The sequence below is a fragment of the Salmo salar genome, chromosome 04, assembly GCF_965601325.2.
Source record: "Salmo salar chromosome 04, fSalSal1, whole genome shotgun sequence".
In the NCBI taxonomy this organism is placed as follows: domain Eukaryota; kingdom Metazoa; phylum Chordata; class Actinopteri; order Salmoniformes; family Salmonidae; genus Salmo; species Salmo salar.
Window position 1 is genome coordinate 26588071 of NC_138294.1, and position 15715 is coordinate 26603785.

Sequence of the window (15715 nt, forward strand, 5' to 3'; positions counted from 1 at the left end):
TGTGGTAACTAGTGGAAACCCTTGAACACTTGAGGCTCATTCCCTTTCTCCTCTTCCTGCCCCAGAATCTCGTGAGACGGACTGGCTGGGAGGCTCGGATGGTAAAGGCTCGTACCAGGTCAAAGGCTGGCGTCTGATTAGACAGCAGTTTGTGGCGTTGATATGGAAACGCTTCCTGTATGCCCGGCGCTCCAGGAAAGGCTTCTTCGCTCAGGTAAACTGGACTCATCAGGGCATTACAAATAAAATCAAAGTTGATCAAAGTTGTTAAGTGTTACATTTTAATTCATCATCATTACATGATCTAGCAATGGTGCAGCAGGTACATTTATTTCTCTGCATCTATTGTACTGCGCAAGTTTATACCATATTTTTACTGGCATTGTGGGTAAATGCCGTGTTTACCTTGGAACCCCTTCATTTGGTAGCGAAGTAGATCTTCAACTTCAAATATCAGTTCCTGTTGTAAACGTAGCCTTGTCCTGTGTTGGTTTCAGATCGTGCTTCCTGCTGTGTTTGTGTGCATCGCCCTCGTCTTCAGTCTCATTGTCCCTCCGTTTGGAAAGTACCCCAGCCTGGAGCTGGAGCCTGGCATGTATGAAGAACAGTTCACCTTCATGAGGTACGACCAACGCTAACTTTATGGAGCGATATTAGTGCCAACAGAATGTTTATTTGTTTTCATATATCTTTGAATATGTAGATACTTCTCGCATTCACTCAGTTATTTGAACCCGAGGTTAGAAAGCCTGGAAATCAAAGATCAAAAATCAAAGTACAGTGTTTCTTACATAGAGAAATGATGTTATGTAAACGTATACGATGAAGGTCACCCGTTGGGTTGTAAGAAGTAGTGCCGTGTCTGTTTCCTTGACGACGGTACAATATTATCTCGTTGCAGCAACGACGCCCCTGGGGATGCAGACACTAACAAGCTGTTGGGTGCCCTGACAAACTACGACGGCTTTGGTTCACGCTGTAACTCACCGTAAGTCTGACTCCCCCCGTACTAACCAAATACAGTGAGGCTAAACTACAGTATCGATATTAACTGGTTGTAAAAGAGTTGATAGTTAAATACTTGTCGCTTTGAAGAGTGATTATAACTTTCTCTCTCTCAACAGTCATGCTCCTTGCAACACGTTGGATGATGAGTGGGCCGTTCCTGAGGTACCGGAGAGTGTGAGGGACATCTTTATGAATGGCAACTGGAGTATGGAAAACCCCTCTCCTATGTGTGAGTGCAGCTGTGAAGGACGCAAGAAGATGCTTCCTGAATGCCCAGCGGGAGCTGGTGGTCTGCCTCCTCCACAGGTACACACACATGAGAAAACACACACACACACACACACACACACACACACACACAGAAATGCAGATAATGTAGTATCCACAAAAGTTTAATCTCATTCTTTCTTTCTCTTCAGGTGAAAATCAGTGACAAAGGTACCCTGCAAAATCTGACTGGCAGAAATATCTCAGATTACCTGGTCAAAACCTATGCTCAGATTATCGGGAAAAGGTATAATTGATTATATTATTTTATTACAAATGTAGATGTTTATTTTAATGCTCCATTTGATTTCAATGAAAAAGGAGGTGGAACATTATGTTAATACTGTACATGGTGTCTTTTCACAGTTTGAAGAACAAAATCTCGGTCAATGAATTCAGGTAAACTGGCAGGTGTCAATCTCTCAATGCTAAATACACTGTAGATCTTTAGAACGTGCCATAGGCATCAGTAGTGGTCTGAGAACGTTCTGTACCACGTTATTCAATAATATGCAATTGTTTTTTTTTTAATGCAGATATGGTGGATTCTCATTGGGCGCTAGGAACACTCAGCACCTCCCACCAGGTGATGATATTGATCAGGCCATCTCTGAGATCAGACAACGCTTCCACCTGGAAAGAGTAAGCCTTACCATTACATACTTAATATCCCCTATACTTACCCTGGAACAATGCCACTGTAATGTACTGTACAGTATTATCAACATAGAAATAGAATGGCTAGAATGGACGTTCAAGTCCAGGTTCTGTTTTGCGTGTAACGGCGGCCATATTGAGTGTACTCATGAGTGTTTCACTCAAATGATCAGGGTCTGAGGGGCTTTGTCCCTTCTAACAGTTACATTTCTATGATTACCAATACTTGCTATTTGTTTAAATGTTGGCATTTAATGTTGTTAGGGTTAGCTTGCGTACTAAACTGGGTCTTGCGGTCTTTCTCTGTATAGGGGACTGCTGCTGACCGTTTCCTTGCCAGCTTATCCAGTTTTATCCAGGGACTGGACACTAAGAACAACGTCAAGGTTAGTTTAGTGCTTTGGTGCAAATTTTCCACACTCGTATAAATGTAGGGTTCAACTGCAGGTCTTTTGTTGCACAATTTAGATTGCACAGTGATTCATTTAATCACATGTTGAACTTCGTGCCGCTTGCACTGTGGGAACATTGTTTCAGACCCAACACAGTAGATTTTTATGCTTACACAGCTGAAAAGCTTTTAAAATTGCTACGACTGCACTTTGACCTTAATGAGCAGGTTCAGACCGACGGAAATGCCATGACCAGGAAATGAGACTTGAGGAACGAAGAGGAAACGCTCACACTGTTTTTCAGGGAACTTGAACGATGTTGATTATATCCAGACCAAAGACCTTTTGTTCTAGAACCTAAAGTCACTCATCATCACTTCCGTTATTCTACCAAGAAGCGGAAGATGAGGCCTTTGTGTGTGTTTGCTTAGTCAGTTTTCGCATTTATCGCTTCCGCCATTTTAAGGCCTCACAAAAACACTTCTTCCTTCCTCTGTTTTAATCGCTCCTCCCTCCTAACCTCTGTCCTGTAACCTCTGACCCCATCCAGATCTGGTTCAACAACAAGGGGTGGCACAGCATCGGGTCTTTCCTGAACGTGATGAACAACGGAATCCTGCGCGCCAGCCTGCCCGCCGGCCAGGACTCCAGCAAGTATGGCATCCGTGCCTTCAACCACCCACTCAACCTCACCAAGGAGCAACTGTCCCAGGTCGCACTGTAAGTACCTAGTCGACAACTCAAATTCTTCCATTAAATACATTTCTCATCTATCAATAACATGGATTGGAAGAAATATACAGTATGACAATGCACCTCCTTATAGTAGTTGAAAGGTCGCTGGTTCGAATCGCAGAGCCGACAAGGTGAAACATCTGTTGATGGGCCCTTGAGCAAGGCACTTAATCCTAATTGCTCAATGGGGGGGGGGGGGGGGGGTGAATCAGAGAGAGTTGGGATACGCAAAAAAACACATTTCCAAATCACACATGCATATATACACACTGTGTGTGTGAAATAGAACAAATATAAGTACCAACCTAATTACTATTTCTTTTTTTAATAAAAAAAAAGCATGGCAACACTTTACTTAAAAGCATCCAGGCATAATGCTTTATAACTTGCTTTATGTATGACTCAGAACCATCTTTTCCCTCTGCATGCTCCCTCCAGGATGACCACCTCTGTGGACGTGCTGGTGTCCATCTGCGTGATCTTCGCCATGTCTTTCGTCCCGGCCAGCTTCGTAGTCTTCCTCATTCAGGAGAGAGTCAACAAGGCCAAGCACATGCAGTTCATCAGTGGTGTGCATCCCTTCCTCTATTGGCTGTCCAACTTCATCTGGGACATGGTAAGGCTTCTCATCTCATCCTGCACTCTTAGAACCTTTTTTTTCCTATCTAAAACCTTTAAGGGTTCTATCTAGAACCTTTAAGGGTTCTATCTAGAACCTTTAAGGGTTATTTGGCTGTCCCCATAGGAAAACCATTTAAAGAACCCTTTTTGGTTCCATGTAGAACCTTTTTTGGGTTCCATGTAGAACCTTTTCCACAGAGGGTTCTACATGGAACCCAAAATGTTGGAGGCTGCTGAGCGGAGGACGGCTCATAATAATGGCTGGAATGGAGTCAATGGAATGGCATCAAAGACATGTTTCCATGTGGTTGATGCCATTCCATTGACTCCCTTCCAGACATTATTATGAGCCTTCCTCCTCACAGCAGCCTCCACTGTCCTAGAACCAAAAACGGTTCTACCTGGAACCAAAAAGGCGACAGCCAGAGAATGTTAAGTTCTAAGAGTGTAGAGAGGTCAGTGTGGATATACAGTATACCGTATATATAAGTTTACAGTGACTAGTGAACGTACACCCCATTTAGATGTCATTTGAAGGCAGCATAATGTGAAGACTGTACACGCGATGTGACTTTCAATAACTGTATATTAGACTTTTAGAAAAACACAAATGACTTGAGACACCATGGAAATGTCCCAAACACATATTCTCCGCTGTTTTAAGTCAACTCATTGGGATAGCTCTGTATCTGGACTGTACGCAGCATCTTCCTTTACCCTGAAATGGTATGTGACTGTATGAGAAAGTCCTGAATGTCCTGGCCTCTTCCTGTATGTTCCAGTGTAACTACATCGTCCCTGCTACTCTGGTCATCATCATCTTTATCTGCTTCCAACAAGACGCCTACGTCTCCTCCACCAACCTGCCTGTACTGGCCCTGCTGCTGCTGCTCTATGGGTGAGGGACATACACACACAGATGCAGAAACACACACCACACACGCAGAAACACACACAGGCAGAAGCACACACACGCAGAAAACGCGTGCAGGCACATATGTCGCACACTCAGATATGTCGCAGACAAACTACGTCACTCACACACCATATGTCCTAGCGATGCAAGGCTGCGTCTGTATACGATTGGGAGTTACAACGTACCTATTCTGACTTCCTTTTTGATGTCTGCTCCTAGGTGGTCCATCACGCCCCTGATGTACCCGGCGTCCTTCTTCTTTAAGATCCCCAGCACGGCCTACGTGGTGCTCACCTCCGTCAACATCCTCATCGGCATCAACGGCAGCGTCTCCACCTTCGTCCTCGAGCTCTTCGGCAGCAACGTGCGTACAACAAGACTTCATAGGGGCTTCGTTAAACTTCATAGTGACTTAATAGGGCTTAATGAGACTTCATAGAACTTGTGAAAGTCATTAGGTGGACCCATACCGCAGAAATGAAAGATCCCTGTGGAAATGCTTTTTATCCGTGTGACATACTGTTACAATTCAGCACTTATTTTATTACAAGATTTAAATTGGGACTTAAGAAATACATGTGAGAGCTTGACTGATTGTGTGTTGTTCTACTACGTGACAACAGGAGATCGGAGGGATCAACGACATCCTGAAGAACGTGTTCCTGATCTTCCCTCACTTCTGTCTGGGCCGAGGCCTCATCGACATGGTGAAGAACCAGGCCATGGCCGACGCTCTGGAGAGGTTTGGTAAGTAGGCTCAGGTCATAGGTCGTTTATTACGTTAGGACAAAAAAGTAATGTCAATGAATCAAGTTTGTGATTTATGTTTTTTTTATTATTGTAAATTTGTCAGGGCTGTGCTTCTGTTTCTTGACCAATCATCTGTTCCTTCCATTGGTTCTAGGTGAGAACCGGTTCCGTTCCCCTCTGGCGTGGGACATGGTGGGCAAGAACCTGTTCGCCATGGCTGTGCAGGGCGTGGTCTTCTTCACCATCACCGTGCTCATCCAATACCGCTTCTGTATCAAGGCCAGGTAGGCGTGGCCTCGCATTTCATTGGACAGATTAATCTGACTCTTTTGTTGTGTCCTTTATCCACGTTCTATTTTAAAAAAAATAATACAAATCAAAATTGTCAAGTCGGTAAAACATTTTGCATTCATAATGCTCTGCTGTAAATATCCTCCCTGATCTGATTGGTTGTCTCAGATCTTTGCGCACCGACCAGAAACCTATTGGTGAGGAGGATGAAGACGTGGCCAGAGAGAGGCAAAGGATTCTGGGAGGAGGGGGACAGTCTGACATTCTGGAACTCAAGCAGCTGACCAAGGTGTACAATAGAAAACAGAAACCAGCAGTGGATCGTCTTTGTGTGGGAATTCCTCCAGGAGAGGTGAGCTGGCTCTGCTACCACTGTACAGCATAGATAGGGACGAGAGTTTTTCCTGGCCACATGACCTGACCTGCTCATTAGTCTCCATTAGATTAGTTTTCCTGGTTACATGACCATTAGACTCCATCAGATTAGCTTTCCTGGTCACATGACCATTAGACTCCATTAGATTAGTTTTCCTGGTCACATGACCATTAGTCTCCATTAGACTAGTTTTCCTGGTCACACGACCATGAGACTCCACTAGACTAGTTTTCCTGGTCACATGACCTCACCTGATCATTGGTCTACAATAGACTAGCTTTACTGGTCAGGTCAGATGGTCAGGAAAAGTTGCTGGCCCTGCCCATAGATTCTCCCCTTTCCATATCCTGTTGGTGGTTCAGTCCAGTGAAACTCTTCTCTCCTCTCTCTCTCTCCAGTGTTTTGGTCTGCTTGGAGTCAACGGAGCAGGAAAGACGAGCACCTTCAAGATGCTGACTGGAGACTCAATAGTCACGAGTGGAGAAGCTTACCTGGCGGGAAAGAGGTGAGAAGGATAGTAAAAATAATTAAACAAGCTGAACAAATTGTTATTATGGGATTTATACAGTATGCAGGTACCGTATTTTAAGTATATCTTAATGGTTAAATGCGTTATTGATTTATAGCCTCTAAGACCTTGTTCACACTGAAGCTTCCATGACCATTGTACATCGCAATAGTCTTGCAACGTCTTGAAATACGTACTGTGAACGGAGTCTTAAATAGTTTGGAGGTGTGTGCTGTTGTGACTGACTTTGTGTCACTGTGTGGTCCACCAGTGTGTTGACGGAGATAAACGAGGTGCACCAGAACATGGGCTACTGCCCTCAGTTTGATGCTATCAACGACCTGCTGACTGGCAGGGAGCACCTTGAGTTCTACGCCATCCTGAGGGGGGTTCCCGAGAAGGAAGTGTGTGAGGTGAGTGTGTGTCCGTGTGTTATCCTCTTGACAAAAAAAAAGAACATTCTTACAACCGTGACATTTTGTGCCCTGTCAAAGGACAGGTAACTATGTCATGCTCTTTACTTGGAGACCTTGTCTCTGCCTTTTTGTTGGTCCATTTTAAGGGCAGGTAATTGTTTTAAGGACATGTTTTTGTTCTATGGACAATTTGTTGTTTTAAGGACGGGTTGTTGTTTGAAGGACGTGTTGTTTGAAGGACGGGTTGTTGTTTGAAGGACGGGTTGTTGTTTGAAGGACGGGTTGTTGTTTGAAGGACGGGTTGTTGTTTGAAGGACAGGTTGTTGTTTGAAGGACGGGTTGTTGTTTGAAGGACGGGTTGTTGTTTGAAGGACGGGTTGTTTCGGTTTACTTCCTGAATTGACTGAAGTAAGATGGGATTGACCCCAGCCCTGGTGGGCTATAGTATGTGATCGTGTTATCTTGTTTGTCTAATCATGTCTTTGGAACCTCTCTCTCTCTCTCTCTCTCTCTCTCTCTCTCTCTGGTCCAGGTGGCAGAGTGGGGCATCCGTAAACTAGGCCTGATCAAGTATGTGGACAAGGCAGCAGGGAGCTACAGTGGAGGGAACATGAGGAAACTCTCCACGGCCATGGCACTGATCGGTGGTCCACCAGTGGTCTTCCTGGTGAGTAGGCCTACTTTATGAGCCTTTTAACTAACTAATCATTTGTTCATATACCCAAATGTTGTTATAATGTTATTCAGTCATGGTACGTTACAGTATAGCAATGTGTGTGAACTGGACCAACCTTTTAAATTCAAGTTCAATAGCTATTACAGTATCTAGGGCGCAGAGTTTTTCCTGATCACATCATGGTCAGTTGGAAAAACTCCCAGCCCAACCTATAACCTAGAAACCAATCTCTCCATTGAGGATGTCAGCAATAGACCAGGCGCTAGAGGATGTTGTTTCTTACACCAGCTTGTTCCTGGGCCTAGTCTAACCAGGCTGTGGTGTTCTTCTTTGTGACTGACAGGACGAGCCCACCACTGGTATGGACCCCAAGGCCAGGCGGGCTCTGTGGAACTGCATTCTCAGTATCGTCAAGGAGGGGCGATCGGTGGTTCTCACCTCGCACAGTATGGAGGAGTGTGAGGCCCTGTGTACGCGGATGGCCATCATGGTCAATGGGAGGTTCCGCTGCCTGGGCAGCGTACAGCACTTAAAGAACAGGTAAGAAGGGAGAGATGGGATGTTCAGTAGTGAATACTACATTGGTGAAGAAGCACTCTGGCCATTTTGGATCAACATTGAGCTAGCGCTAATCATCCCTATGCGTTTCCTCATTCAGATTTGGGGATGGCTACACCATCATCCTCCGGGTGGCAGGACCAGACCCGGACCTGAGGCCGGTGATGGAGTTTATTGAGAAGGAGCTTCCAGGGAGCACTCTGAAGGAGAAGCACAGGAACATGCTGCAGTATCAGCTGTCCTCCTCCAAAACCTCCCTGGCACGCATCTTCAGCATCCTGGCCAAGAACAAGGAGTGGCTGCACATTGAGGACTACTCCGTTTCCCAGACAACACTAGACCAAGTAAGCACTGAGGCTGGCTGAAAACGTTGTCGTCGGCCATTTTGATTATCGTAGCAATTATTATTTTATTATACTTTTTTTTAATTGAAATAAAGTTGTTTTTTTTCGAGGGGGTCTTGCGTAGGTTTAGATGAAATGAGTGTTTCATTGCCAATACAAAATACAACAATAAAAATAAAAACATTTAAACCAAAATACAAATGAAACAACCGTTGCTTGCATAGCACACTGATTCATCTGGTTTGTGTGTGTTCTCTTGTCTTCAGGTGTTTGTCAATTTCGCCAAGGACCAAAGTGACGAGGACCAGTTAAAAGACATTTCCGTGCACAAGAGAGACGCGGTGGCAGTGGACATTACTCAGCTCAAGTCTTTCCTCACAGACGAGAAGGCCAGGGAGAGCTGTGTGTGAATCCAAGGCTGCACCTGAAGTGGAACTCCATTCCCTACATAGTGCGCTACCTTCGACCAGAGCCAGGTCAAAAAAGTGCGCTGTGTTGGGTATAGGGTGCCATTTTGGACGAACCCTGTGTCTGTTCCTATCCCCCTCCCAGATGAACTGCTGAGGCGCCTGTAGACGGGTCATTCTGGAGAGGAGGGTTTTCTACTTTATTGTAGCGTTCTTTTAATTCTTTCTCAGTGGACTGCCCAGCGTTAGCGTTCTTTGTAGGGCGACACGAGAACAAGCGGCAGAAGTTCAACACTGAAACGCAATGCAAATCAATGCAAATCAATGCAAATCAACAAAGATGACACAATCCCATGAAGTGTTCTCCGAGGAACAGCCTTGTGGCCCTCGCTAGCTAGATTGAAAAGACTGAAAGACTTGAATATACTTCAAAGTTGTACCCCAGTTAGAGCATTAAGAGTACACAGTTTCTGTGCGCTCACTTGACCTGGATCAGCGACACGCTCGACAATGTAAAAAGAAGTTCCAATCAACTCGCTCACTGCCAACCGACAGTCATTTTGATTCAACGTCTATTTTCTCTCCCTCGCTTTGTTACCATGAGAAGTACTTTTTTTTTTATGAACCGGAAGAACAAGAATCAATTCCAACGATAGTCCAATCCCAAATAAAAGAAATTTTGAATACAGTATATTGATCAATTTAGTTTTGTATCTGAAAAAATGGAACCTAATGGTGTTTGTTGTATTTTTTTTAAAGATTAATGTTTTGTCGTTGTTGTCATGACGCCCAGCACAGTGCCTGCAATCATGGTGGAGATAATGTTAACACTCCAAAAGAGAGGCCATGGAATGTTCTGGAATGACAAAGCAAAAAGACCGGAGCTTCTTTAGAACCCTGAAGGGATGTCAGAGAGACCTTATTGTCAGATTACTGCTTTAAATGTACTGTACTATGGCAGTGAGACGTCAATTTCTGTACTTCTGTATGTGAATGTGCAGTCTAATAATGACAACGGTTGTTTATTAGCTAACAATCATCCGTCTGACATTTGTGACAGGTTTTCTGAAGTGTGAGGATGGAACTAAATTTCATGCTTTTCTAATAGCGTAGATAGGACCTGTACGGTATGTGTGCCAAAGCATAAACCCTCTAAGACAGGCATAATGGACTAAAGAGATGGGCTGTTGTTGTTGGACAACCTACTGGGTTTTTCCCCCCAGCAGGCTTCAAGATTCTGTGTTAAAAAGCGGTATTACTAACATGACCACGGGAGAAATGTGACTGCGTATTCATTTTTTTCTTCTTCTTCATTTATATATGTATTGTGAAGTCACAGATAAACAGTGACAGGAGAACAGACATGGGTGAGCTATATCTTCAATATAGAATATATATATATATATCTGAATATGTGTCGTTCAGTAAACACTGTCACCAGTGCCAAAACGTTGAGTCAACGTTGTGTTGAGGTTGAGTCAGGGGGGCGGGCGGCTTATTTGTACACTTTTACTTGTCTTTTTCCTTGAACAGCTGACTTCCTGTAGTTCAGCCACCATCTGTGGAGTTTTTCGCGAGCACGTGGCTACACATGGAGGCTGGGTCTCACGTGTTGCTCACAAACGATCCAATCATCATTTTACATTCTGTTGCCGTTGCCATGGTCCTTCTTATCCATTATTATTCCTGACCATAAACCCCAAATGTACACCTCCCTCTTCTGTAACTCCCGGTGTTGTATTCACTGACAAACAACACTTCTGCCATAGTTACACCAGCAGTCTGCCATATAAACATACAAACTTAGGGCCAAACAAACACGATAAAAGGCAACAGTCGAACACCAGTCGCTTTGAGAGGGACCAGACCAATAAAGTGCCACTGTTTTGGTTACGTTACGATGAATACTACGTTCATGCGGACAGAATAGCTGATTACACAAAGATGTGATGTGGACGCCTCCTAGCACTTTATAGAAGTTTTCTATGTAATCTAATCTACACAGTACAGGATTTACACTGGAATAGCCCCAGATTTCAGAAGACACACCTGAATCAACAATGCATTTTGTTTGTTCCATGACAAAAAAAGAAGAGAAAAAAAAAACTATTTGGAGGAGAAAGAGTCCGACTGTACCATGGTAGTTCTTTTCTTGTGTTGATTATATGTTTACATTTGACGTATTAAAAAGGTTGTTTGTGTCTGTTATCTGTTGTGTACAGTACTTATTTACATGAATAAAAATTGATACATTTTGAAGATAGTAGTTTGTCTGCTTTAAAAAAAAAATCTTACCACTATTATCTTGTCTTCATCATGATCAATTCTAGATCTCTTTAAGGTAAACTGTTTTCCAAATCCTTTCTAAAATACATCACTTATAGTTTGCCCTTATTTGTACAATAATTCAAGTCAAAACAACTTCATGTTAACAACAGGCAGCACCATTTCTGCCGTTTACAACTTTTCCCTTCTACCAAAGATGATTGATATCCTATATACATGTCTCACCCTAACAGCAGGCTGTCTAGCTGCGGCAGAGGATGTAAAACCATAACAAATACATTGTTTCGGCAGCAGATTGATTGATGTCAAATGCTTCACTGAAGTCAAACAAAACAGTGATAATCTGCTGTATCTAATCACCAGCTTGTGGTCGTTTTTGTATCTCAAGTTTACCTTTCCGTTTGTCAGCACCTTTAAATATTGTTGGATGTGCGTCTACTCATGCTTTTCATGAGATGACTATCTGCTGGTGTATTACCTTGCCTTACATCTTCTCCTACCAGTCACGGGTCATAGATTGCATCAGGTAGGTAGGAAAGAGGAAGAGAAAGAGCAGAGAGGAAGAGAAAGAGAGAGGCCCAACTCGACGGAAAATCTGTCTCCCTCCAGCAGGTGTTTTTTTCGTTGTGTTTCGCCCACCAAGCAAGGTGTTTTTGTATGGAAGTCAATGAGTATCAAATGCGGTCAACAACAAAAATGTATAGCTAATTTGCTACGTGAGGTTTATTTGATCAAATAGAAGTTTCATAATGCCAAAGTTGTTACGATTCTACTGATATAAGTAGGACAAGTGACATCCCGGAAAAACACTTCGTATGGGCGTTGTCTAGAGATGACTATGCGTATTCATGCAATTAGGCTAATATCATAGTCTCTATGTTGAATACAGGCGGTTGACGTCAACGACCCTCGTCGAATATTTTAAAATGATTACAATAATGAGATGTGTCCACCAATCCAAAGAAAGGATAAGCGGCAGCTTGTGGATCGAGAGTTACGGAACACAGAGGGTGTTCTTAAATGCTTGCCTCTAACGATAACCAGGTAGAGTTAGGCATACCTCATTTTTTTTTACTGAAGACCTACCACTATCCTTGAGTAAAGCCAGTGTGTCCGCTGATGACTCAACATACACGTCAGTTCCCACAGCAAGTGAAATCACTGCAACGTTTAACAAAGAGCTACAATCAGTTTTAGAAGGATTGACTGGTAATAAGCTAGTCCTAAATATATATATAAATACAACCTAAAAGCATTGTATCTGGGCAAATTGAGGAGACTAAACTGCTTGGTGTAACCCTGGATTGTAAACTGAAATGGTCAAAACATATTGATGCAACAGTAGCTAAAATGACTAAGCACAAATGACCTATACGTTACTTTGTAACAGGATGAAAATCAAACACAGAGCTAGGTCTGTAGTCACTTTTTTGGAGTCCTTAACTGGAGACTTGAAATAAAATAAATTCAATAAAACAAGTATTCCAATAATTCTAATTCTAATAAATGTATGTATTCAATAGGCCAACTGGAGAATAAAGTAAAATGTATTCAATAAAAAATTATTTGAATAATTCAAATGTAAAACATTTTATTTATTTACAGTTTTTCTCGATTGTTTACACACATTTTCTGAAAGCATGCCTCATATTCTCAGAACTCTACACACAAATCAAAAAACACACACACAATGGGCAAAACCCCTCAATTCTCCAGCAAAATGAAACCTTACATTCAAAACAATGTTATTTCTTATCAAAATGGTATTTTGTTTTCAAATGACACACACAAACCATCATATGAATAGACATTCATAAGAACCAGTTGAACACCGATGTGCTCAATGTAAAACACTATGATGAATGGAAAACACTTCTTCTCCATTCATCATAATGACTTAGGCCTTTTTTTGGTTCAGTGTTGCCATTACTACAGACAGTACATACATAAGTGTGTTGTAAAATATTTGAGAATATTGTTTTTATACTCAGAACACACAAATACACGGTAACAAATATATTTTATTTTTCCCCCCAAATTTTTTTACACAGTGTACATCCCATTCCCAACCAACACAAAGTTGCACATACAGTGGTCTACATACAAAACAGAAGAATTTAATGTATACAGTTACAGTAAAAAAAAAAAAATTCTAACTATGCTGCATCCTCTCTTCTGTTGCGGTCTGGCCACAGCACCTCATCCACATCACAAGCAATGTTTTCCCTGGCCAAGCAGCAGGGGAAATATCGCCTAGCATGGCGATTCCAGCCATGAAAAGCATCAGCTGCTATATCTCCACATGCGTCTTCCATAGCTTGGAGAAGAGGTTTGTGGAGTTCGGTCATACACTTTCCATCTCCAGGCAGAAAAAAATTCCTCAATAAGTTTGAGGAATGGAGAATATGGAGGGAGATCAACAACTACAAAGCGTGGGCAGTGAACCAGTTACGAACCAGAGCAGCCCTGTGGAAACTTACGTTGTCCCAAATGACAACGTACCTGAGCTGCTCTGGGCCATCTACCTGATCTGGTGGAATGAGTGTGTTGTGTAGGGTGTCCAGGAATGTGATCAGATGGGCGGTGTTGTAGGGGCCAAGGGTAGCATGGTGATGGATGACGCCGTGGTGGGTAATCGCTGCACACATTGTGATGTTCCCTCCGCGCTGGCCAGGGACTTGAACAATGGCACGCTGGCCGATGATATTCCTTCCCCTCTTTTGTCTTTTTGTGAGGTTGAATCCAACCTCATCAATGAAGATGAACTGGTGCTCCACTGCAGCCACCTCTAGCTCAAGGACTCTCTGAAACACACATGACAATATCAGAAATAGACATGGAGTGGTCACTATTGTGAAGCACAATCATTATGATTACAATACTGAAATATGTATCATTTATACAGTGTTGAGAGTATGCATCAATTGTGGGATTATATAGGACTCACTTGCACATAGTTATATCGCAATTCTTTAACTTTCTGAATTGCGTTCAAATGGCACCCTGTAGACCTGCTTCATCCTGAGATTATTTCTGCGCAAGACACGGTCCAGTGTTGATAAGCTTACCCTATCAATATTTTGAAATATCTCATTGTTTTCTATTATTTTTCTTTGTATTTGCCGTAATGTTATGGCGTTATTTTCTAGGACCATGTTCATGATTTCAGTTTCCTGTTCAGGAGAAAGAACACGTTCCCGACCACCTTGTGTTGGTAATCTTTCAGTTCTGCCAAACAAATAGTCAAATACTGTAAATACAAAGTAGGAATACATTTCCCAAATTGAAACATACTTTATTTTTACAGTCCTACAGAACAGTCCACAGGCAATGCTGTACTACTGTACTCATTGAGTACTGTATTGATATGCAGTACTGCAATTTTCTAGTGAGAGTAGATTTCTTACCTATTCTAATTTCGGAATGTCCGGATGATGGATGCTACAGTGTACCTGCTCAAATTTGGCTGTACTCTTTGCCCAGCCTCCCTCATTGTTAGACCATGGTTGACCACATGATAAACCAAAGTGGCTCGGATCTCATCAGAGATTACGGTCCTTGGCCTTCCTCGTCCTCGTCCTCCCCGTCCTCCTCCTCTTACTCTCACTCCTCTGGCTCTGCCTCTGTTTCCAATGTTGGCATCCATTGCTCCAAAACAGAAGAGCTCACCTGTTGCCCTTTTATTCTAAAGCTCTGATTGCTAAATGTAAAACTGTGTGACGGGTGTTTGCCCATGTCAGTGTACATATATGAATGGCAGTGTGTTCATTGTGAAAACAAGAGATTTTCTGCATGAAAATTGTGCCAAATGCAAAGAATTGTGTGTAGTATTTTGAAAAAAGTGTGTTTTAGAACTGCAATTTGAGTGTAAAGCAGGAATTGTCCTTGTAGTTTAGCAGAATTGGTTCAGGGGGTTGGTGCATGAGTTACATGTTGTGGTCATTGTGTCTCAAGTACCAGTATTTGTGTGTAAACAATTGAGAAAAACTGTAATAACTTCTCCCTGTTCTATTCCTATGACTGAACACCAGGCATTATGCTTTTGCTTTCAGTCACATGGCAGGTTGTTTCCACCAAACCTGCTCACCAAACCAGTATTTCTACACATTTATGATAAGCCAAGTGGGTGGGGACTGAGACTGACCATACCTATATACTACACCATTGTGATGGTAGGTCGTATGTTTGTTCCTGACTGATTTGTATCCTCATTGCAGAAACAAGGAAGTGATCATTCATGTAACAGGTACTGAATAGGTTTTGAATGTAAAGAAGCATGGAACTGATCATGTCACAGGTAGTGAAAGTACAGAATACAGCAAACAAGTGTGTATCAAGTGATGTTTTTGGAAACATGTATAAGTAACCAAACCAACAGTTGCTGTAGATCGGGATTAATACCTTTCACACAGTTTCAAACATGGGAAACATTTTTGCAAAATATATTAAACCATAATCATCTCAAATATCTCTGCCGAAAATGCAAGAAGAAACAATGTATAAAATA

At 42.5% G+C, this 15715-nt stretch overlaps 1 protein-coding gene across 4 annotated transcripts in view; it reads left to right on the plus strand.

The window, feature by feature from the left end:
- The window catches only part of LOC106602602 (phospholipid-transporting ATPase ABCA1), a 40697-nt gene extending 29516 nt beyond the window's left edge, over positions 1-11181 (plus strand). For all 4 annotated transcript variants that reach the window (XM_045716634.2, XM_045716635.2, XM_014195339.3 and 1 more), the window contains exons 28-48: positions 66-214; positions 498-622; positions 902-988; positions 1125-1314; positions 1428-1522; positions 1642-1674; positions 1812-1917; positions 2244-2318; positions 2875-3044; positions 3498-3675; positions 4463-4578; positions 4816-4960; positions 5220-5343; positions 5501-5630; positions 5806-5989; positions 6412-6518; positions 6793-6934; positions 7470-7604; positions 7957-8153; positions 8272-8515; positions 8782-11181. In XM_045716634.2, coding sequence (XP_045572590.2) covers positions 66-214; positions 498-622; positions 902-988; positions 1125-1314; positions 1428-1522; positions 1642-1674; positions 1812-1917; positions 2244-2318; positions 2875-3044; positions 3498-3675; positions 4463-4578; positions 4816-4960; positions 5220-5343; positions 5501-5630; positions 5806-5989; positions 6412-6518; positions 6793-6934; positions 7470-7604; positions 7957-8153; positions 8272-8515; positions 8782-8925 — 2876 coding nt within the window. In that variant the 3' untranslated portion in view covers positions 8926-11181. The remainder of the gene's footprint in view (positions 1-65; positions 215-497; positions 623-901; positions 989-1124; positions 1315-1427; positions 1523-1641; positions 1675-1811; positions 1918-2243; positions 2319-2874; positions 3045-3497; positions 3676-4462; positions 4579-4815; positions 4961-5219; positions 5344-5500; positions 5631-5805; positions 5990-6411; positions 6519-6792; positions 6935-7469; positions 7605-7956; positions 8154-8271; positions 8516-8781) is intronic.
- Positions 11182-15715: the final 4534 nt, after the last annotated feature.